General features: G+C 41.9%; 2 protein-coding genes across 9 annotated transcripts in view; both read left to right on the top strand.

The window, feature by feature from the left end:
- LOC112265009 (protein furry homolog) overlaps positions 1–6,508 on the top strand; it is a 212,100-nt gene extending 205,592 nt beyond the window's left edge. For all 7 annotated transcript variants that reach the window (XM_042295783.1, XM_024441990.2, XM_042295782.1 and 4 more), the window contains one exon: positions 5,336–6,508. In XM_042295783.1, coding sequence (XP_042151717.1) covers positions 5,336–5,594 — 259 coding nt within the window. In that variant the 3' untranslated portion in view covers positions 5,595–6,508. The remainder of the gene's footprint in view (positions 1–5,335) is intronic.
- Positions 6,509–20,134: 13,626 nt separating this feature from the next.
- LOC112265072 (NEDD4-binding protein 2-like 2) overlaps positions 20,135–22,222 on the top strand; it is a 36,743-nt gene continuing 34,655 nt past the window's right edge. For both annotated transcript variants that reach the window (XR_002955722.2, XM_024442095.2), the window contains exons 1-4: positions 20,135–21,153; positions 21,397–21,521; positions 21,855–21,943; positions 22,061–22,137. Coding sequence is in view for 1 of the 2 variants with exons in the window: in XM_024442095.2 (XP_024297863.1) it covers positions 20,135–21,153; positions 21,397–21,521; positions 21,855–21,943; positions 22,061–22,137 (1,310 nt within the window). In the remaining variant the exon portion in view is untranslated. The remainder of the gene's footprint in view (positions 21,154–21,396; positions 21,522–21,854; positions 21,944–22,060; positions 22,138–22,222) is intronic.

The following is a 22,222-nucleotide window of genomic DNA, read 5'->3' as shown; positions in this document are numbered from 1 at the left end:
TTAGGACATCTACTTTGTGCATGATACAAGTAATTTTTCCAACAATTGTTTACAGACAGATTATTTCACTTATAATTCACTGTATCACAATTCCAGTGGGTCAGAAGTTTACATATACTAAGTTGACTGTGCCTTTAAACAGCTTGGAAAATTCCAGAAAATGATGTCATGGCTTTAGAAGCTTCTGATAGGCTAATTGACATCATTGGAGTCAATTGGAGGTGTACCTGTGGATGTATTTCAAGGACTACCTTCAAACTCAGTGCCTCTTTGTTTGACGTAATGGGAAAATCCAAAGAAATCAGCCAAGACCTCAGAAAAAGAATTGTAGACCTCCAAGTCTGGCTCATCCTTGGGATCAATTTCCAAACGTATAAACACCATGGAACCACGCAGCCGCCATACCGCTCAGGAAGGAGAGGCGTACTGTCTCCTAGAGATGAACGTACTTTGGTGCAAAAAATGCATATCAATCCCAGAACAACAGCAAAGGACCTTGTGAAGATGCTTGAGGAAATGGGTACAAAAGTATCTATATCCACAGTAAAACAAGTCTTATATCGACATAACCTGAAAGGCCGCTCATCAGGGAAGAAGCCACTGCTCCAAAACCACCATAAAATCGCCGGACTACGGTTTGCAACTGCACATGGGGACAAAGATAGCACTTTTTGGAGAAATGTCCTCTGGTCTGATGAAGCAAAAATAGAACTGTTTGGCCATAATAACCATGGTTATGTTTAGAGGAAAAAACGGGGAGACTTGCAAGCTGAAGAACACCATCCCAACTGTGAAGCATGGGGGTGGCAGCATCATGTTGTGGGGGGGCTTTGCTGCAGGAGGGACTGGTGGACTTCACAAAATAGATGGCTTTATGAGGGAGGAAAATTGAAGCAACATCTCAAGACATCAGTCAGGAAGTTAAAGCCTGGTCGCAAATGGGTCTTCCAAATGGACAATGACCACAAGCATACTTCCAAAGTTGTGGAAAATGGCTTAAGGACAACAAAGTCAAGGTATTGGAGCCCTGACCTCAATCCTATAGAACATTTGTGGGCAGAACTGAAAAAGCGTGTGCGAGCAAGGAGGCCTATGACTCAGTTACACCAGCTCTGTCAGGAGGAATGGGACAAAATTCACCCAACTTATTGTGGGAAGCTTGTGGAAGGCTACCCAAAATGTTTGACCTAAGTTAAACAATTTAAAGGCAATGCTACCAAAAACTAATTGAGTGTATGTAAACTTCTGACCCACTGGGAATGTGATGAAAGAAATAAAAGCTGAAATAAATAATTCTCTCTACTATTATTCTGACATTAAACTTTCTTAGGATCAACACTTTATTATAACTGACCTAACACAGGGAAATTTTTACTTGGATTAAATGTCAGTAATTGTGAAAAACTGAGTTTCAATGTATTTGGCTGAGGTGTATGTAAACTTCCTACTTCAATTTTGTGTGTATACACACAGTACCAGTCAAAAGTTTGGACACACCTACTCATTCCAGGGTTTTTCTTCATTTTTACTATTTTCTGCATTGTAGAATAACAGTGAATACATCAAAACTATGAAATAACACATATGGAATAATGTAGTAACCAAAAAAAGTGTTAAACAAATCAAAATGTATTTTAGGTTCTTCAAAGTAGCCACCCTTTACCTTGATGGCTTTGCACACTCTTGGCATTATTTCAACCAGCTTCACCTGGAATGCTTTTCCAACAGTCTTGAAGGAGTTGCCACATGCTGAGCAGTTGTTAGCTGCATTTCCTAAACTCTGTGGTCCATCTCAATTGGGTTGAGTTCGGGTGATTGTGGAGGCCAAGTCATCTGATGCAGCACTTATCACTCTCCTTCTTGGTCAAATTGCCCTTACACAATTCCACTGGTCTAATGTCCATTGCTCATGTTTCTTTGCCCAAGCAAGTCTCTTCTCCTTATTGGTGTCCTGTAATAGTGGTTTCTTTGCAGAAATTTGACCATGACGGCCCGATTCACACAGTCTCCTCTGAACAGTTGATGTTGAGATGTGTCTGTTACTTGAACTCTGACGCATTTATATGGGCTCCAATTTCTGAGGCTGGTAACTCTAATGAACTTATCCTCTGCAGCAGTTACCTCTGGGTCTTCCTTTCCTGTGGCGGTCCTCATAAGAGCCAGTTTCATCATAGAGCTTGATTTTTGCGACTGCACTTGAGGAAACTTTCAAAGTTCTTGAAATGTTCAGAATTGACTGACCTTCATGTCTTAAAGTAATGAGGGACTGTTGTTTCTCTTTGCATATTTGAGCTGTTCTTGCTAATGTTATCAATGGACTTGAGCCAATGTACTTAGCCCTATTTGGTAAAAGACCATCTTCTGTATGCCAACCCTACCTTGTCACAACACATTGGCTCAAATTAAGAAGGAAAAAATTCAGCAAATGAACTTTCAACAAGGCACACCTGTTAATTGAAATGTGTACCACATGAAGCTGGTTGAGAGAATGCCAAGAGTGTGTAAAGCTGTCATCAAGGCATAGGGTGGCTACTAAAATATATTTTGATTTGTTTAACACTTTTTTGGTTACTACATGATTCCATATGTGTTATTTCATAGTTTTGATGTATTCTACAATGTAGAAAATATTACAAATAAAGAAAAACCCTTGAATGAGTAGGTGTGTCCAAACTTTTGACTGGTACTGTATATATGTGTGCACATTAAAATAGAAAAACTCAGTCATGGTAAGCACATATAAAACATCACAAATCACCCAGAAAAAACAGTTGCATTCCTCCACAATTATGTCCCCAATCTATCCTTTAATTGCCTGAATGGCACAAGAACATCATGATGAAATGGTTTCTTTTTTTCCCCCCAGCAATACGGTGTATTAAAACTAAAAGCAGATTTACCTAGTTTGGTGAAGACCCTAGAAACCTTACGAGTTAACCGATCCTGTGAACCGGTTAGGCAGCTCGGGTGTCTATACTTCAACAGCAAAGTTGGATAAGACAGAAGTTTATGAAGTAGAGCCTTGTTAACAAAAAAAGGAGTAATCTACAGGTCCTTAGCGAAGTCCAACCTTTTGATAGAGTGATGAGTATCAGAACTGTCACCTGTAACAAGACGAAGGGCACTATGGTAGATGGCATCCAAAGGAGAGTAGTAGACTAGTAGCAGCTGCACTTTGATAAATAATATCACCATAACCAACAACAGGTAAAGGAGGTTGACTGAATAAACTGCTTCGTACTGCTTAGAAAAAGGCACACTCTGTTTCTGTAGAAAAAGCCAAATTTAAATCTTAGCTTCTTAAAACCTCTACAGGATCGGTGGGTCCCCCACGGGACGGTTGAGCTAACGTAGGCTAATGCGATTAGCATGAGGTTGTAAATAACAAGAACATTTCCCAGGACATAGACATATCTGATATTGGCAGAAAGCTTACATTCTTGTTAATCTAACTGCACTGTCCAATTTACAGTAGATATTACAGTGAAGAATACCATATTGTTTGAGGTGAGTGCACAGTTATGAACTTAAAGTTATAAATAATAATATAATAAACCAATTAGGTAGATTTGGGCAGTCTTGATACAAAATGTTGAACAGAAATGCAAGGTTTTATTGGATCAGTCAAAAACTTTGCACATAAACTGCTGCCATCTTTTGGCCAAAATCTAAATTGTGCCTGGGCTGGAATAATACATTATGGCCTTTTCTCTTGCATTTCAAAGATGGCAAACACAAAAAAAACGCATGTTTTTTCTTTGTATCATCTTTTACCAGATCTAATGTGTTATATTCTCCTACATTCATTTCACATTTCCACAAACTTCAAAGTGTTTCCTTTCAAATGGTATCAAGAATATGCATATCCTTGCTTCAAGTCCTGAGCGACAGGCAGTTAGATTTGGATATGTCATTTTAGGCAAAAACTGAAAAAAGGGTCTGATCCTTTTAACCAGCTCATTTATGTTTTAAACGTCAAATCCACGTCAATCTAAACGCCTAAATATTTATATGCGGGAACACGTTCAATTGGAGACCATCTAATGATAGAACATGTAATTCATCTGAAACATTCTTACTAGAGTTTTAAAAAATGTATTCCGTTTTGCCTGTATTTAACACAGGTTTTAAAAATCAGCAAGGGATTCCCGCATAGAAATCAAATCTGACTGTAGTTTTGACATAGCCAGATAAACAGTCTGGGCAATAGCATACATAACAGTATCATCCGCATATAGATGTTAAACATTTTTAACAGATTGACCAATGGTGTTTTATATAAATAGTGAACAGGTCTCAAAATCAACACCTACGGGTACACCCTTATGCGTTTCAAGAAATTCAGACTCGACTCCATCAATCACGATGGCCTGAGTTCTGTCACTAAGGTAATCACACTAAGGTAAATCATGAAACCATGAACAGACATGAGAGATTAGACCTATCGAGGACAACTTATTTGACAGGTCTACAATCAAAGCAGCACATTTCATTTAAGTGTCTAAAGCATTGACAAGATCATTAATAACTAAAGTGGTTGCTGTGATAGTGCTATGCCCAGGCCTAAACCATAATTGGTTTACATTAAAAATACATTTGCAAAAGTTGTACATTTTCTAAGGATACAAGAATCTTAGCTAGACAAGGAAGCCTGGAAATGGGGCGATAAGTATTAAGATCACTACTATCCTTGCCCTTATGGATTGGAAGCACAAGAGCTGATTTCCATACTTTCAGAATATTTGCTGATAGCACTGTTAAATAAAACGTGTGCTATTTCACCAACAATGATGGGCGCTGCACACTTAAGCAGACCAGGATCCAATTGGTTGGCCCCTGTGGATTTCTTGTTGTCGTTTGCTAGTAAAGCAAACATTTGTAAATGGCCTAAAAAAGCTTTGACTATCATTTATCTGATTCAGCAAGTTTTCCTTATCAGCATCCATCACAATATCGTAGTGAATATGCTTCGAAGATATTTTAAAGAGATAAAATGGTGACCCGCTGAAATAAAATGGCGATTTAAATGCATCAATGATAGTATTGTTTTCCTTAATGAGGCCAGTGTCTGAATTAATTTGTTGTGGCAGAGAGGAAGTAGAACCCTTCAGGAATTGTACAGTTTTCCAGAATTTAGCTGGGTTTCCATTACAATCTGAAAGAGCGGTTACATAATTAGGAATGGTAATTCTTATCATGCTTATAAATAATACTTACTTGTTAGTTTAGTTTAGAAGTAATTTATTAAGCTTTTAAGAAAAGTATTAGAAAGTGTTACATAGTTGAGATGCATATAATTCAGGTTCATGATGGTAACTGCTTATTTTGTCTGAAGGAGGGTGTGGCCCAGTGACATTTTCGGCAGCAGCTCTGAGGACGAGACACAGACATTGCTGAACATCTACTTCAGATACCAGACGCTGGGCCAGATGGGCACCTTTGCACTGGTGGGCTCCAAGCAGGACCTCTCTGAGATCTGCGTCAAGCTGATGGAGCTCAACGGGGAGATCAGGGACATGATACGCCGGGCCCACGGCTACCGAGCCATTACGACCTTTCTCCCAGACTCCGGTGTGTCTGGCTCCAGTCTCTGACACTCAGGAGGAATGCTGTGCCTGACTCCAGGCCCCAATCCCAGCCCAAACTGAGCCCCCAGCCTTAGCACCAGTTCACTGCCCTGCTCTAGCCCCAACACCAGCCCTATACATTTGCCCCAGCCTTTGCCCCAGCTCACTGCACTGCCTCAGCCCCGAAATTCGGCCTAGCCCTAGCCGCAGGTCACTGACCTGCCTCAGCCCTATACCCCCATCATGATCTCAGCTACAGCCTCCATCCTCAGCCCCTGTCCTGTGCGCTGCTCCAGCCCTCCAACCTAATCCTACCCGGGGTATGCTGCTATGGTTACTGTGGTCACAGCAAGCTCTCTCCTTGTGTCCCTTCTCAGAGCAGGGGGCCCTAAGGATGTACCACTATTCAGCTCGCCATATGTGCAGCAATACTGTGGGAGTGAAAGTGACGAAGCACAACTTTGCTCTTAGAAACAAGCATGAGCTTTTATTGCACTAATATTTCTGGATAACATCACACAGCGGCCACTTGCTACTGAGTTCAATGGCTTTCACGTCTAACAGAAGACATACCAAAGTTACAATTAACTTTTTCTTCTGCTGAGTATTTGTTATTTTACATTTTTAAGGGAAAATGTGCAATGCTTCACAGAAGTGAAAGACTTCTGTGAAGACTACTGTATCATGAAAAAATGTGTATTTTATTTTAGTGCTTTTCGCTACTTGAATATTATGGATTGCAGGCAAAATTATGCTGAATATTTTGAAATAGAGAGCCTGTGTGTTTATGTGAAACTGACTGTAACCAGACTACAATCCATTAACACTGCAAAGCACAGATATTCAGACCCCTTTTTCCACATTTTGTTGTTACAGCCTTCTAAAATGTATTGCATTGATTTTTTTTCCCCCTCATCAATCTACACACAATACCCCATAATGTCAAAGCAAAAACAGGCTTTTTTGTTTGCTAATTACTTTTTTTTAAACCCTGAAATTTCACATTTACATAAGTATTCAGGCCCTTTACTCAGTACTTTGTTGAAGCACCTTTGGCAGCAATTAAAACCTTGGGTCTTCTTGGGTATGATGCTATAAGCTTGGCACACCTGTATTTTGGGAGTTTCTCCCATTCTTCTCTGCAGATCCTCTCAAACTCTGTCAGGATGGATGGGGAGTGTTGCTGCACAGCTATTTTCAGGTCTTTCCAGAGATGTTTGATCGGGTTCAAGTCCAGGCTCTGGCTGGGCCACTATAGGACATTCAGAGATGTGTCCCGAAGCCACTCTTACTTTGTCTTGGCTGTGTGCTTAGGGTCGTTGTCCTGTTGGAAGGTGAACCTACTCCCCAGTCTGAGGTCCTAGCCTGCTCCAGAGCACTTTTCATCAAGGGTCTCTATCTTTGCTCCGTTCATCTTTCCCTCGATCCTGACTAATCTCCCAGTCCCTGCGGATGAAAAACATCCCCACTGCATGATGCTGTCACCACCATGCTTCATCGTAGGGAAGGTGCCAGGTTTTATATAGACGTGTTGCTTGGCATTCAGGCCAAAGATTTCAATCTTGGTTTCATCAGACGTCTTTAGGTGCAAACTCCAAGCTGGCTGTCCTGTGCCTTTGACTGAGGAGTGGCTTCCGTCTGGCCACTCTACCATAAAGGCCTGATTGGTGGAGTGCTGCAGAGATGGTTGTCCTTCTGGAAGGTTCTCCCATCTCCACAGAGGATCTCTGGAGCTCTGTCAGAGTGACCATCAGGTTCTTGGTCACCTCCCTGATCAAGGCCCTTCTCCCCCGATTATTCAGTTTGGCCGGGTGGCCAGCTCTAAAGAGGAGTCTTGGTGGTTCCCAACTTCTTCCATTTAAGAATGATGGAGGCCACTGTGTTCTTGGGGACCTTCAATGCAGAAGACATTTTTTGGTAACCTTCCCCAGACCTGTGCCTCAAAACAATCCTGTCTCAGAGCTCTATGGATAATTCCTTTGACCTTATGGCTTGGTTTTTGCTCTGACATGCAATGTCCACTGTGGGACCTTATATAGACAGGTGTGTGACTTTACAAATCATGTCCAATCAATTGAATTTACAACAGGTGGACTCCAATCAAGTTGAAGAAACATCTCAAGGATGATTTATTTTTACATTTTTTATTTCACCTTTATTTAACCAGGTAAGCTAGTTGAGAACAAGTTCTCATTTGCAACTGCGACCTGGCCAAGATAAAGCATAGCAGTTCGACACATACAACACAGTTACACATGGAATGAAAAAAACATAGTCAATAATACAGTCCATATAAGTCTATATACAGTGAGTGCAAATTAGGTCAAATAAGGGAGTTAAGGCAATAAATAGGCCATGGTGACGAAGTAATTACAATATGGCAATTAAACACTGGAATGGTAGATGTGCAAAAGATGGATGTGCAAGTAGAGATACTGTGGTGCAAAAGGAGCAAAATTAAATAAATACAGTATGGGGATGAGGTAGATGGATGGGCTGTATACAGATGGGCTATGAACAGGTGCAGTGATCTGTGAGCTGCTCTGACAGCTGGTTCTTAAAGCTAGTGTGGGAGATGGGAATCTCCAGCTTCAGTGATTTTTGCAGTTCGTTCCAGTCAGTGGCAGCAGAGAACTGGAAGGAAAGGAGGAATTGGCTTTGGGGGTGACCAGTGAGATATACCTGCTGGAGTGCGTGCTACGAGTGGGTGCTGCTATGGTGACCAGCGAGCTGAGATAGGGCGGGGCTTTACCTAGCAGAGACTTGTAGATAACCTGTAGCCAGTGGGTTTGGCAACGAGTATGAAGCGAGGGCCAGCCAATGAGAGCGTACAGGTCGCAGTGATGGGTAGTATATGGGGCTTTGGTGACAAAACGGATGGCACTGTGATAGACTACATCCAGTTTGCTGAGTAGAGTGTTGGAGGCTATTTTATAGAAGACATCGCCCTAGTCAAGAATCGGTAGGATGGTCAGTTTTACGAGGGTATGTTTGGCAGCATGAGTGAAGAAAGCTTTGTTGCCAAATAGGAAGCCGATTCTAGATTTAATGTTTGATTGGAGATGCTTAATGTAAGTCTGGAAGGAGAGTTTAGTCTAGCTAGACACCTAGGTATTTGTAGTTATCCAGAGCCGTCCAGGGTAGTGATGCTGGACGGGCGGGCAGGTGCGGGCAATGATCGGTTGAATAGCATGCATTTAGTTTTATTTGCGTTTTAAGAGCAGTTGGAGGCCACGGAAGGAGAGTTGTAATGGTATTGAAGCTCATCTGGAGGTTAGTTAACACAGTGTACAATGAAGGGCCAGAAGTATACAGAATGGTGTAGTCTGCGTAGAGGTGAATCAGAGAATCACCAGCAGCAAGAGCGACATCATTGATGTCTACAGAGAAGAATCGGCCCGAGAATTGAACCCTGTGGCACCCCCATAGAGACTGCCAGAGGTCCGGACAACAGGCCCTCCGATTTGACACACTGAGCTTTATCAGAAAAGTAGTTGGTGAACCAAGCGAGGCAATCATTTGAGAAACAAAGGCTGAGTCTGCCAATAAGAATGTGGTGATTGACAGAGTCGAAAGCCTTGGCCAGGTCGATGAATACAGCTGCACAGTAATGTCTCTTATCGATGGCGGTTATGATATCGTTAAGGACCTTGAGCGTGGCTGAGGTGCACCCATGACCAGCTCGGAAACCAGATTGCATAGCGGAGAAGGTACGATGTGATTCAAAATGGTCAGTAATCTGTTTGTTAACTTAGCTTTCGAAGACCTTAGAGATGCAGGGTAGGATGTATGTATGTATGTATGTATGTATGTATGTATGTGTGTGTGTGTGTGTGTATATACATACATACACATATATATATATATATATATATAAACATATATGTGTGTATATATATATATATATATATATATATATATATATATATATATATATATATATATACATATATATATATATATATATATATATATATATATATATATATATATATATATATATATATATATATATATACATATATGTGTATATATATATATATATATATATATATATATATATATATATATATATATATATATATACATATATGTGTGTGTATATATATATATATATATATATATATATATAAACATATATGTGTGTGTATATATATATGTGTATGTATATGTATATATATATATATACATAAACATATATATATATATATATATGTGTCTGTAGCAGTTTGGGTCTAGAGTGTCTCCCCCTTTGAAGAGGGGGATGAACGTGGCAGCTTTCCAATCTTTGGGAATCTCAGACGATATGAAAGAGGTTGAACAGGCTAGTAATAGGGGTTGCAACAATTTCGGCAGATCATTTTAGAAAGAGAGGGTCCAGATTGTCTAGCCCGGCTGATTTGTAGGGGTCCAGGTTTTGCAGCTCATGATCAATGAAAACAGGATGCACCTGAGTGAATTTTGAGCCTAATAGCAAAGGGTCTGAAGACTTATGTAAGGTTTTTAATACATTTTATTTTTAATACATTTGCAAACATTTCTAAAAACCTGTTTTCACTTTGTCATATAGGGTATTGTCTGTAGATTGCTGAGGATTTTTTTTTTTCATACATTTAGTATAATGCTGTAACGTAACACAAATGTGGAAAAAGTCAAGGTGTCTGAATACTTTCCGCAAGGCAGTGTAGATACACGCTCAACTACTCTGATATGCTGCAGATCTACTGTCTCGAGGACCTAGATACCGCATTGGGCTAGCTATTACTTAAAATATTATTTACAAATGTTACCTTTCTATGCTATAGCTATTTTGCTTAAATGAGAATTATATTTACATGAAATGAATATGCTTTGAACTGACTAGTTTTTATAGAAGGAGAATAAGAACATTTATTTTGTCTGTTAAAACTGCCAAGCATGCACATTTTATGTACTATAAAGTGTAATAGAAATATTTATGAATATGAGAAACTATTTTAACTCTGTTGCATTTGTACTGTACATAGTGCAAGTGGAGCTTTGCTCGTGCTTGTAAGATTGTATTTTCATGTTTTAAATTTAATGTTGGACTATGCATGTAACTGAATATTTGTAAAGCTTCTGTAGGGACTGTTTCACCTGTAAATACTACTGCTTTTGTGATGTATACTGTACTTGTGTTCTGTACACTTCTGTAACAATAAAAAATATACTTTATTTTATTTTGTCTTTATTTTAACAGGGAGTCTTACTGAGACCAAGGTCTATTTTACAGATGAGCCCTGAATTACATAAATATCAGAAAATGCACACATCGAAATATAAATACAAAATCGAAGCATTTGCAAAATGCAAAGAAAAACTGGGTCATAAAAAAAAACACATTAGTCAGTAAAAAGGTCCTCAATCAGCTTTCTGAATTGTCCTAGAGGCACCAAAATATGAAATGTAAGAACATTTTGAAGATTGTGTCCTGCCACAAAAGAACCAGCTGACATGTCAGTAATTCTCTCGTTTAACACAGGTGTGAGTGTTGACGAGGACAAAGCTGGAGATCACTCTGTCATGCTGATTGAGTTCGAATAACAGACTGGAAGCTTCAAAAGGAGGGTGGTGCTTGGAATCATTGTTCTTCCTCTGTCAATCATGGTTACCTGCAAGGAAACACATGCCGTCTTCATTGCTTTGCACAAAAAGGGCTTCACAGGCAAGGATATTGCTGCCAGAAAGATTGCACCTAAATCAACCATTTATCGGATCATCAAGAACTTCAAGGAGAGCGATTCAATTGTTGTGACGAAGGCTTCAGGGCGCCCAAGAAAGTCCAGCAAGTGCCAGTACCGTCTCTTAAAGTTGATTCAGCTGAGGGATCGGGGCACCACCAGTATAGAGCTTTCTCAGGAATGGCAGCAGGCAGGTGTGAGTGCATCTGCACGCACAGTGAGGCAAAGACTTTTGGAGGATGGCCGGATGTCAAGAAGGGCAGCAAAGAAGCCACTTCTCTCCAGGAAAAACATCATGGACAGACTGATATTCTGCAAAATGTACAGGGATTGGACTGCTGAGGACTGGGGTAAAGTCATTTTCTCTGAATCTCCTTTCCGATTGTTTGGTGCATCCGGAAAAAATCGTGTCCGGAGAAGACAAGGTGAGCGCTACCATCAGTCCTGTGTCATGCCAACAGTAAAGCATCCTGAGCCCATTCATGTGTGTGGTTGCTTCTCAGCCAAGGGAGTGGGCTGGGAGGGGTATGGTCCAGAGGAGAGATGCTGGGTTCCAGTGGGGGACGTGTTGGACCCTTCAAGGCTGCGGGAGTTCCACCGTCTCCGTCCGGATCGCCCTGCGCCTGGCGTCCCCGAGGCCGGGGGGGGGGTACTCCTTGTTCGGGCGGTGTTCGGCAGTCAACGTCACCGGTCTTCTAGCCATCACCCATCCATTTTTCATTTTCTATTTGTAAGAAAGTGGTAAGAAAGATCATAAAGGTCATTTCAGAATCAGGTTTAGGGGGGTAATAACTTTATGGAAACCACTAATCACACCATGTGGATTATAAACATGTAAAGACATAGAGAACCATCAAATTCAATCAAATGTTATTGGTCACATCCACATGGTTAGCAGATGTTAATGCAAGTGTAGAGAAATGCTTGTGCTTCTAGTTCCAACAGTGCAGTAATATCTAACAAGTAATCTAACAATTCCCCAACAACTACCTAATACACACAAATCTAAAGGAGTGAATGCGAATATATACATATAAATATATGGATGAGCGATGGCTGAGTGGCATAGGCAAGGTGCAATAGATGGTATAAAATACAGTATATACTGTACATATGATATGAGTAATGTAAGATATGTAAACATTATTGTGACATTATTTAAAGTGGAATTGTTTAAAGTGAGTAGTGATTCATTTATTAAAGTGGCCAGTGATTGGGTTTTAATGTAGGCAGCAGCCTCTGAGTTAGTGATTGCTGTTGAGCAGTCTGATGGCCTTGAGATAGAAGCTGTTTTTCAGTCTCTCGGTCCCAGCTTTGATGCACCTGCCTGTACTGACCTCACCTTCTGGATGATAGCGGTGTGAACAGGCAGTGGCTCGGGTGGTTGTTGTCCTTTGATCTTTTTGGCCTTCCTGTAACATTGGGTGCTGTAGATATTATGGAGGACAGGTATTTTGCACCCGGTGATGCGTTATGCAGATCGCACCACCCTCTGGAGAGCTTTGCGGTTGAGGGCGGAGCAGTTGCCGTACCAGGCTGTGATACAGCCCGACAGGATGCTCTCGATTGTCTATCTGTAAAAGTTTGTCAAGGTTTTGGGTGACGAGCCACATTTCTTCAGCCTCCTGAGGTTGAAGAGGCGCTGCTGCTCCTTCTTCACCACACTGTGTGGGTGGAACGAGGAACTTAAAATGTGTACGCCGAGGAACTTAACTTACTACCCTCTCCACTACTGTCCCATCTATGTGGATAGGGTGCTCCCTCTGCTGTTTCCTGAAGTCCAAGATCCTCTCCTTTGTTTTGTTGACGTTGAGTGAGAGGTTGTTTTCCTGACACCACACTCAGAGCGCCCTCACATCCTCCCTGTAGGCTGCCTTGTTGTTGTTAGTAATCAAGCCCACTACTGTTGTGTCGCGTGCAAACTTGATGATTGAGTTGGAGGTGTGCATGGCCACGCAGTCATGGGTGAACAGGGGATACAGGAGGGGGCTGAGCATGCACCCTTGTGGGGCCCCAATGTTGAGGATGAGCGGAGTGGAGATGTTGCTTCCTACCTTCAACACCTGGGGGCAGCCCGTCAGAAAGTCCAGGACCCAATTGCACAGGGTGGGTTTGAGCTGTAGTCAATGAACAGCATTCTTACATAGGTATTCCTCTTGTCCAGATGGGATAGGGAAGTTAGCAGTGTGATGGCGATCGTTTGTGGACCTGTTGGGATGGTATGCAAACTGAAATGGGTCTAGGGTGGCAGGTAAGGTGAAATGATCCTTGACTATTCTCTCAAAGCACTTCATGATGACAGAAGTGAGTGCTATGGTCGGTAGTAATTTATTTCAGTTATCTTCGCCTTCTTGGGTACAGGAACAATGGTGGCCATCTTGAAGCATGTGGGGACAGCAGACTGGGATAGGGAGCGATTGAATATGTCCATAAACACACCAGCCAGCTGATCTGTGCATGCTCTGAGGACGCGTATAGGGATGCTGTCTGAGCCAGCAGCCTTGTGAGGGTTAACACATTTTAAGGTCTTACTCACGTTGGCCATGGAGAAGGAGAGGCCGCAGTCTTTGTTAGCAGGCCGCTATGGTGGCACTGTATTGTCCTCAAAGCGGGTAAAGAATGTGTTTAGTTTGTCTAGAAGCGAGATGTCGGTGTCCGTGACTTGGATATTTTTCTTTTTATAGTCCATGATTGCCTGTGCACCCTTCTTCATACATCTCGTGTCTGAGCCGTTGAATTGCGACTCTACTTTGTCCCTATACTGACATTTCGCTTGTTTGATTGCCTTGTGGAGGGAATAACTACACTGTTATTATTTGGCCATATTCCCAGTCCTCTTTCCATGCAGTGGTTCGCGCTTTCTGTTTTGCGCGAATACCAGCATCCATCCACGGTTTCTGGTTAGGGCAGGTTTTAATAGTCACAGTGGGTACAGCATCGCCAATGCACTTCCTTATAAACTCACTCACTGAGTCAGCGTACAGATTGATGTTATTCCCTGAGGCTGCCCGGAACATTTCCCATTCCATGAGATCAAAACAATCTTGAAGCGTGGATTACGATTGGTCAGACTAGCGTTGAATGCTTCTAGTCACAGGTACATCCTGTTTGAGTTTCTGCCTATAAAACGGTAGGAGCATGATGGAGTCGTGGTCGGATTTGCCGAAGGGAGGGGGAGGGCTTTGTATGCATCGCTTAAGTTAGAGTAGCAGTAATCGAGTGTATTGCCAACGCGAGTGCTGCAATCAATATGCTGATAGAATTTAGGTAGCCTTGTTCTCAAATGTGTTAAAATCCCCAGCTACAATAAATGCAGCCTCAGGATATATGGTTTCCAGTTTACATAGAGTCCAGTGAAGTTCCTTGAGGGCCATCGTGGTGTCTGCTTGAGGGGGTATATACACAGCTGTGACGATAAATGATGAGAATTCTCTTGGGAGATAATATGGCCGGAATTTGATTGTAAGGAATTCTAGGTCGGGTGAGCAGAAGGACTTGAGTTCCTGTATGTTATTATGATTACACCATGAGTCGTTATTCATGAAGCTTACACCCCTGCACTTCTTCTTCCCAGAGAGGTATTTATCTCTGTCGGTGCGACGCATGAAGAAGCCCAGTGGCTGAAACTACTCCAACAACCTATCCCTAGAGAGCCATGTTTCCGTGAAACAGAGACTGTTACAATCTCTGATGTCTCTCTGGAAGGCAACCCTTGTTCGAATTTTGTCTACCTTGTTGTCAGGAGTCCAGACATTGGTGAGTAGTATACTCAGAAGCAATGGGCGGTGTGCACTTCTACGGAGCCTGACCAGGAGGCCGCTCTGTCTGCCGTTTCTGCGGCGACGTTGTTTTGGGTCGGTTTATGGGATGAGATCCACTGTCCTGGGTGGTGGTCCGAGTAATGGATCCATTTCGGGAAAGTCTTATTCCTGGTCGTAATGTTGGTAAGCTGATTTTGCTCTTTTATCCAATAGTTCTTCCCAGCTGTATGTAATAACACTTAAGATTTTCTGGGCTAACAATGTAATAATAATAATAATACATTAGAAAAAAATACTGCATAGTTTCCTAAGGACTCGAAGCAAGGCGACTATCTCTGTCGGTGCCACCTCAAGGAGGTGTAACAGTGATGAAAAGGCTATTCAATGTACAATAGTAGTCTTTTGTAGCAAGGAATATGTGTTAAATAAGTTTACATACATCCATGACAGAATAGTTTAATGGATTCCTTTAAAGGTTTTGTAAGTAAGTTGTAACAGGCCAGTCAGCAGTCAGAATTAACCTAGAGGCACCAAAACATCAACGTTTAGAGAAGCTTGGAGATTATTCCACAAGTAAGGTGCAAAGAGCTGATTTACATAACTCTGTACAGAGCAAAGGAATTTCCAGAGCTAGCAATCCCTGAGGCTGAGTATGATAACTCCGACTCATACTTCTAATGGTTATTATATATTTTAGCTACAGAGGGAGTTTACAGTATGTCAAAGAGCTTTATAAAGGCAAAGGGAGCAATGAATTGACTTATGTGACCTCGTCATGCTCTATCTGAACAACAGTATGCTTTCATTATTTTGCAGAAAAACCTTTATTGAATGATTAATGAATACGTGTAAAACTAAGTATATGTTGTTTTCCAGAATGCACAACAATAATAAATTATATATTGTGAATTATATATTTGCCGCCGAAAAATTCTAGGTATTATCAAGTGCTTGTCAAATTGTAAATGAGAGACTGATGAATGTGTACAGCCTGTGTAAAAAACTAACCATAGTTCATGCCTTTCATGTGACTATGCGTGGAAGCCAGGAGATGCTTAATGTGTTTAATTATTGGTCAATTACCATGAGACCATCAATTATTTACTTGACAAAATTTCATGACTGCCACAGCCCTAGACATGACCCGGCTGAGTCTGTAAAGGGTTTTTCAGTTCTGAACTGGGTGGTTCTGTTCAGTTCTGAACTTGGTTGTTCAATTCAATCAATTTTATCCCCCAAGCGTCAATTTATAGCTGGGCTTAAAAAGTAACATACAGAGAAATTATAATAGGACAAATCAGACCTGGGTTCAAACTCATGCATATTTAAAGATCCAATGCAGCCTTTTTTATAGAAAATAATTTCCTGGTAACAATTAAGCACCTTACTGTGATTGTTGCTTTTTGACCATTTTAATTGGAAAACAAAAATGATTTCTCAGCAGAGAATTCTTCCAAGACTGTCTGGGATTAGTCTGAGTGGGCAGGGGAAAACAACTAGTTTGTCACGAACCTCGCCGAAGAGGGTGCCTCTTCCTGTTTGGGCGGTGCTCGGCGGTCGTCGTCGCCGGCCTATTAGCCGGCCTATTAGCTGCCATCGATTCCCTTTCCATTTGTTTTTGGTTATTGGGTACACCTGTTTTGTATTAGGGTTTGTTTGTAGGTTATTTAAGGGCACTAGGCACGCTGAGGATTTGTGCGGGCTTGTTTCTTGTTACTCTGTGTTTGATGGTGTTATTTGTTCGTGTCTTTATTCTCCGGACTATTTTTGTCCTGTTGTTTGGACTGGCAACTTGTATACGCCCTGTGTGTTGGCGTGACCGTTTTTGTTGCGCTGGTGAATAAATTTGACAAACGACTGAACTCTGCTCTCTGCGCCTGATTCCACCCACCATTCCTAGTTTATCGTAACATAGTTGTTATTGGCAGAGGTTATGAATTATCTTTATTATTGGTCTATTAACTCATTTACTGCAGCAGGCCGGCCAAAACTCCATTCTACCAAACCAGGCAAAAAAATTCAGGCGTTTTTTTTCAAACCGTTAATCTAAAAAGGCATCACCATCATTTTCACAGTATTATTCCAACCCCGTAGAGTGTAAATATATGTAAAACACAGACAAATCACATTTTTGACTGCACTGAGCCTTTACGTAATTGTATTTTAAATACAGTTTACTGTGTATTTGAGTATTTAATTTTTTTTATAAAGTACATGCCAATACATTCCACAAGTTTTTTCAAATACATTACAATATTCAACTACATGTATTTTCAAAGGAGCTTTGTCTAAATACTTCGAAATGTATTAAGGTTATTTAAATAAATATGATTTGAACACAGGTCTGGGACAAATGCATAACCATATATAACCAACAACATATGGCATATCAAGAACAAGACAGGACAGATGCACACTTCAGGCATGAAGTCCAGCTATGTGGCAAGGCTGTCGATATGACTAACTCCGTTGACATGCTGTGCCTGAAGGTCACTCTCCAGTGGTGTATCTAGAGGATGGCCGGCTGGATTTTGTCAAGGTTGCGCTTGTGCAGCAGTCTGGTCCAGCAGGGCTTGGAGGAGCTGGTGCCCTTTGTAACCTAAAGCTCAGAGCCCAGCCCTCCCCCATCCGCTGTGCCATCTGTGGCCTGTACGCTGGAGATCGGGCCTTGTTTTCCACCAACCCTAAGGAGCCACATCTACAGGAGGCTGCCGCTCAACTCAAGACCCATGTCCAGGTAGCTAGGGATTGAGGACGTTTTGAAGGTTTCAAAATGTCACAATCAAACCTGGAGTGGGAAAGTGACAGAAGCTGTTATACAGGGAAATTGGCTACTCCTGTGAGGTCAAGATGTGTCTTCCTCACTGCCACTGATTTGAGGATACTGGTGTGTGTTTGAGTTTAATGTGTGTGTGGTTCAAGCAGGTCTAGACTGTTATATCTGGAGTATTTATCCTGTCTTATCTGGTGTCCTGTGTGAATTCTAGTATGCTCTCTAACATTCTCTCTCCCTCTCGGAAGACCTGAGCCGTAGGACCATGCCTCAGGACTACCTGGCCTGATGACTCCTTGCTGTCCCCAGTCCACCAGGTCGTGCTTCTGCTCCAGTTTCACCTGTTCTGCCTGCGGATATGGATCCCTGACCTGTTCACCGGACGTGCTACCATGTCCCGGACCTGCTGTTTTCGACTCTCTCTCTCTACTGCACCTGCAGTAGAATGATCGGCTCTGATCGGCTCTGACAAGCCAACTGACATTTACTCCTGAGGTGTTGGCCTGTTGCACATGTAAAGTACATGCCAATACATGCCTGTTACAGGGGCTGAGTCACTGGCTTACTAGGGCTCTTTCATACCGTCCCTAGGAGGGGATCTTCCTGTCTGGGTTGACGGCCCCCATTTGGGTTGTGCCGTGGCAGAGATCTTTGTGGGCTATACTCGGCCTTGTCTCAGGATGGTAAGTTGGTGGTTGAAGATATCCCTCTAGTGGTGTGGGGGCTGTGCTTTGGCAAAGTGGGTGGGGTTATATCCTTCCTGTTTGGCCCTGTCCGGGGGTGTCATCGGATGGGGCCACAGTGTCTCCTGACCCCTCCTGTCTCAGCCTCCAGTATTTATGCTGCAGTAGTTTATGTGTCGGGGGGCTAGGGTCAGTTTGTTATATCTGGAGTACTTCTCCTGTCCTATCCGGTGTCCTGTGTGAATTTAAGTATGCTCTCTCTAATTCTCTCTTTCTTTCTCTCTCTCGGAGGACCTGAGCCCTAGGACCATGCCTCAGGACTACCTGACCTGATGACTCCTTGCTGTCCCCAGTCCACCTGGCCGTGCTGCTGCTCCAGTTTCAACTGTTCTGCCTGTGATTATTATTATTTGACCATGCTGGTCATTTATGAACATTTGAACATCTTGGCCATGTTCTGTTATAATCTCCACCCGGCACAGCCAGAGGAGGACTGGCCACCCCACATAGCTTGGTTCCTCTCTAGGTTTCTTCCTAGGTTTTGGCCTTTCTAGGGAGTTTTTCCTAGCCACTGTGCTTCTACACCTGCATTGCTTGCTGTTTGGGGTTTTAGGCTGGGTTTCTGTACAGCACTTTGAGATATCAGCTGATGTACGAAGGGCTATATAAATACATTTGATTGGATTTTTATTTGACCCGGCTGGTCATCTATGAACATTTGAAGATCTTGGCCATGTACTGTTATAATCTCCACCCAGCATAGCCAGAAGAGGAGCCCAACAAAATGCATCGGACAGAAAAGGGGTTGTCTTGGCCAACTCCTGAACATTGTTAGTGAGGCTGCTTCAGTGTTTTCTTAAATGGCATCAGAAGAGCTAACTGTATAATATAAATCCCAAAATACCAACATTTTTTATGACCTCATGTCTCTCACATCTGCATATTCACAATAAATGTTCTAATTTATTATTCAATATGAATATTTAATGTAATTTATAAGCAGAATTTTTACTGGTGTGGTCAAACACTTTCACCGTAACAGGAGGTGGCAGTGTCGCTGCGAAACTGCCTCCAGTGTTTCACAGATAGAAGAAGTCGGACTTCCTGTTAACTTCCGTAAACAAAATGCTAGTTAGCTAATTCAAAATGATGAACACGATAACATGTAATGCTTCAAATTGATCACTTTATGGTAAGTAGCTAATTAACTCGCAAAATACCCATAGGCAACAGCCAGAATTGTATCAGTTACCAAAATCTTGCCAAACAATAACTTTGCAAGGCTTGTTTTGACATTGGCTAACTTGCTAATGTTTGTAACTGTTGTACGTTAGCTACACTCCGTTGTATACTCTTAGTTTGATCTAGATTGTATAATTTGAATTGCTTTACAATAAAAAATAAGTTTGCTAATGTTGGCTGGCTAGCTAGCTATTTAGCGTTGTTTTGTTTAGTTAACTTAGCTTTCTTTAAAAAGCATCAAACCTTTTGCCACTGATTCAGCTTCACTACCAAGCTAATTTGCTAGCTAAGTATTGCTAATCAAACCCATGAACTATGATGTGCAGTAGAGGGATTTTTGATTTGTCATTGAGGTCTTGTTACCTTCATAGCATGTTGATTCAAAGGATTTCCCCCCACCATCTCGATGTCTCATGGAAATGCCAACTCGTTAACTTCTCACACTGGAAGAAATGGAGAACTGCTGGAGTGTTCAAAAGCGGAGACAAATGGAGCATCTGCAACAGACAGAGTGCTGCCAGTGAGAATTAATGGAGGTCCTGGCGTAAGAGCCCGAGAGCCAGTTATAAAAAAGCTGGGTACCAGCAGCACTGCCTTCATTGGACCTGTATGCTGTCCTAAGGCAGTCCAGAGAGCTCCCAAACCCCCAAAAGTAAGGAAACTTTCCAAACCTAACATTGAAGAGACACTGAGTGAGTTCTACAAAGAGCTTGAGGAGATTGATCCAAAAGACAGCGTTGACAGTAGCACGGCCAAAAATGAAGGCTCAGTTGAATTACTCACGGCTCATAACCCACCCCCTGCAAGAGAAGTGTCAAACGCAAGCCATGGCCATAAGCAACCTAATCATGTGCCTTGCCCACACTGGTATGACAACGAGCCATACCAACCCAGGAGACCGATACCTAAGGGGCCCAGCTATGGTCCGATCTCAGATCATAATCACTGGCAACCTCCCCCACCTTTCCACAGTCAGCCATACTACAGGTTCCACAGACCTCCCCACCGCTTCCTGCCACCACCTCCAATCCCCTGCCTCCCTCCACTACCTCCCACAGACCACCAGTATCACCCCCAACGAGAGGGCTCCCAGCAGGTCCCACCTTTTCACAGGTTCCCTGTCCCTGATGGGTACAGGAACTTTCCAGACTTGGATGGCCATGCCTTTCCCCCACAGCACTCTAACAACAGAGACAGAGGGGGCTACGGTTGGAGAGATGACAAGTATGATCAGCAGAGTAATGACCAGCCTTATAACCAGCAAGGTTCTTCTGAATGGCAGCAGAGGTTTGACAGAGCACCTGAGCCACCTCTGCCAGAGGATCAGTACCAACCACCAGAAGATAAAACATATGACTATGATCCTTCTCTGGTTCTCATTCTGATGAGGGGAGCCCCGGGATCTGGAAAATCAACACTGGCCAGGTATGTTTTTATCAGGGAAACATTGTTGGGTAACTAACAAACTATAATAGGTTTAGAACAAGTATATAGACATTTTATGTATCAGTAATAAAACAGTTGTAAATGTGTCTTTTTCAAGCATCAAGATTACAATCGCACAATTTCAACCAATAAGTCATACGTTAACTGTTTACTCATGTTTGAATGAATTTACCTATATTTTAAAAGCATTTGTTTTGAGCCATTGCATGTGTGTTTCTCCAGGGAACTGCTGTCGACAGGCTCCAGTGGGCAGGTTCTGAGTACAGATGACTACTTCTCCCAGGAAGAAGGCTACCTCTACGATCCCAGTCTGCTGGGGGCCGCACACCACTGGAACCAGAACCGAGGTTGGCTCTATAGCAGTGTCTTTAAAAATGCGCTTGATTTTCTTTTCATAAAGTAGTAATAAATGAGGTCCATCGTTGCTATTGTTTTGAAATATATTTTTAAGGTATATTCTAATTTTATTGAACACATAGAGAATGACAGTGGGAAAGAGATTTGTCTAAGGGCAGTAGCTCTGAATCAAACCTATGCCGATACAGCCAGGCCACCATCATTGCTATTAATATTATATATTGTTTTATTGGATATGTTTAATTTATTATCTTGTTTGTTTTGTAAACATGTAAAAAAGGAGTGTGTAAATGATTTTGCCTCAATGCTTTGTATTCTTTCAGCCCAAGAAGCCATGTGTAAATGCTGTTCTCCCATCATTATTGATAACACAAATATGCAAGCTTGGGAGATGAAGCCATATGTTAAACTGGTATGTTTATCCTGTTGTATTGTCTTTTTTGCAGACAGTATTTTTCAGTTATCAAAAATCTATCCATTTGATGTACATTTGAATGAATATGATGAATACTTATTTCTTATCATGCAGGCCTTGGAGAGAGGATACAGTATCAACTTTCATGAGCCTCACACCAGCTGGAAATTTGATCCCGTCGAGTTAGAGAAGTAAGTCTGTCCATGATTGTCTGCAGTAAAAGATACTATCGTCATGCAAGATGCTATGTATTTAGGGAATATACATTATTCAAAT

The sequence above is a fragment of the Oncorhynchus tshawytscha genome, linkage group LG13 (assembly GCF_018296145.1).
Source record: "Oncorhynchus tshawytscha isolate Ot180627B linkage group LG13, Otsh_v2.0, whole genome shotgun sequence".
NCBI lineage: Eukaryota > Metazoa > Chordata > Actinopteri > Salmoniformes > Salmonidae > Oncorhynchus > Oncorhynchus tshawytscha.
This window is presented reverse-complemented; position numbering and strand designations above follow the sequence as displayed.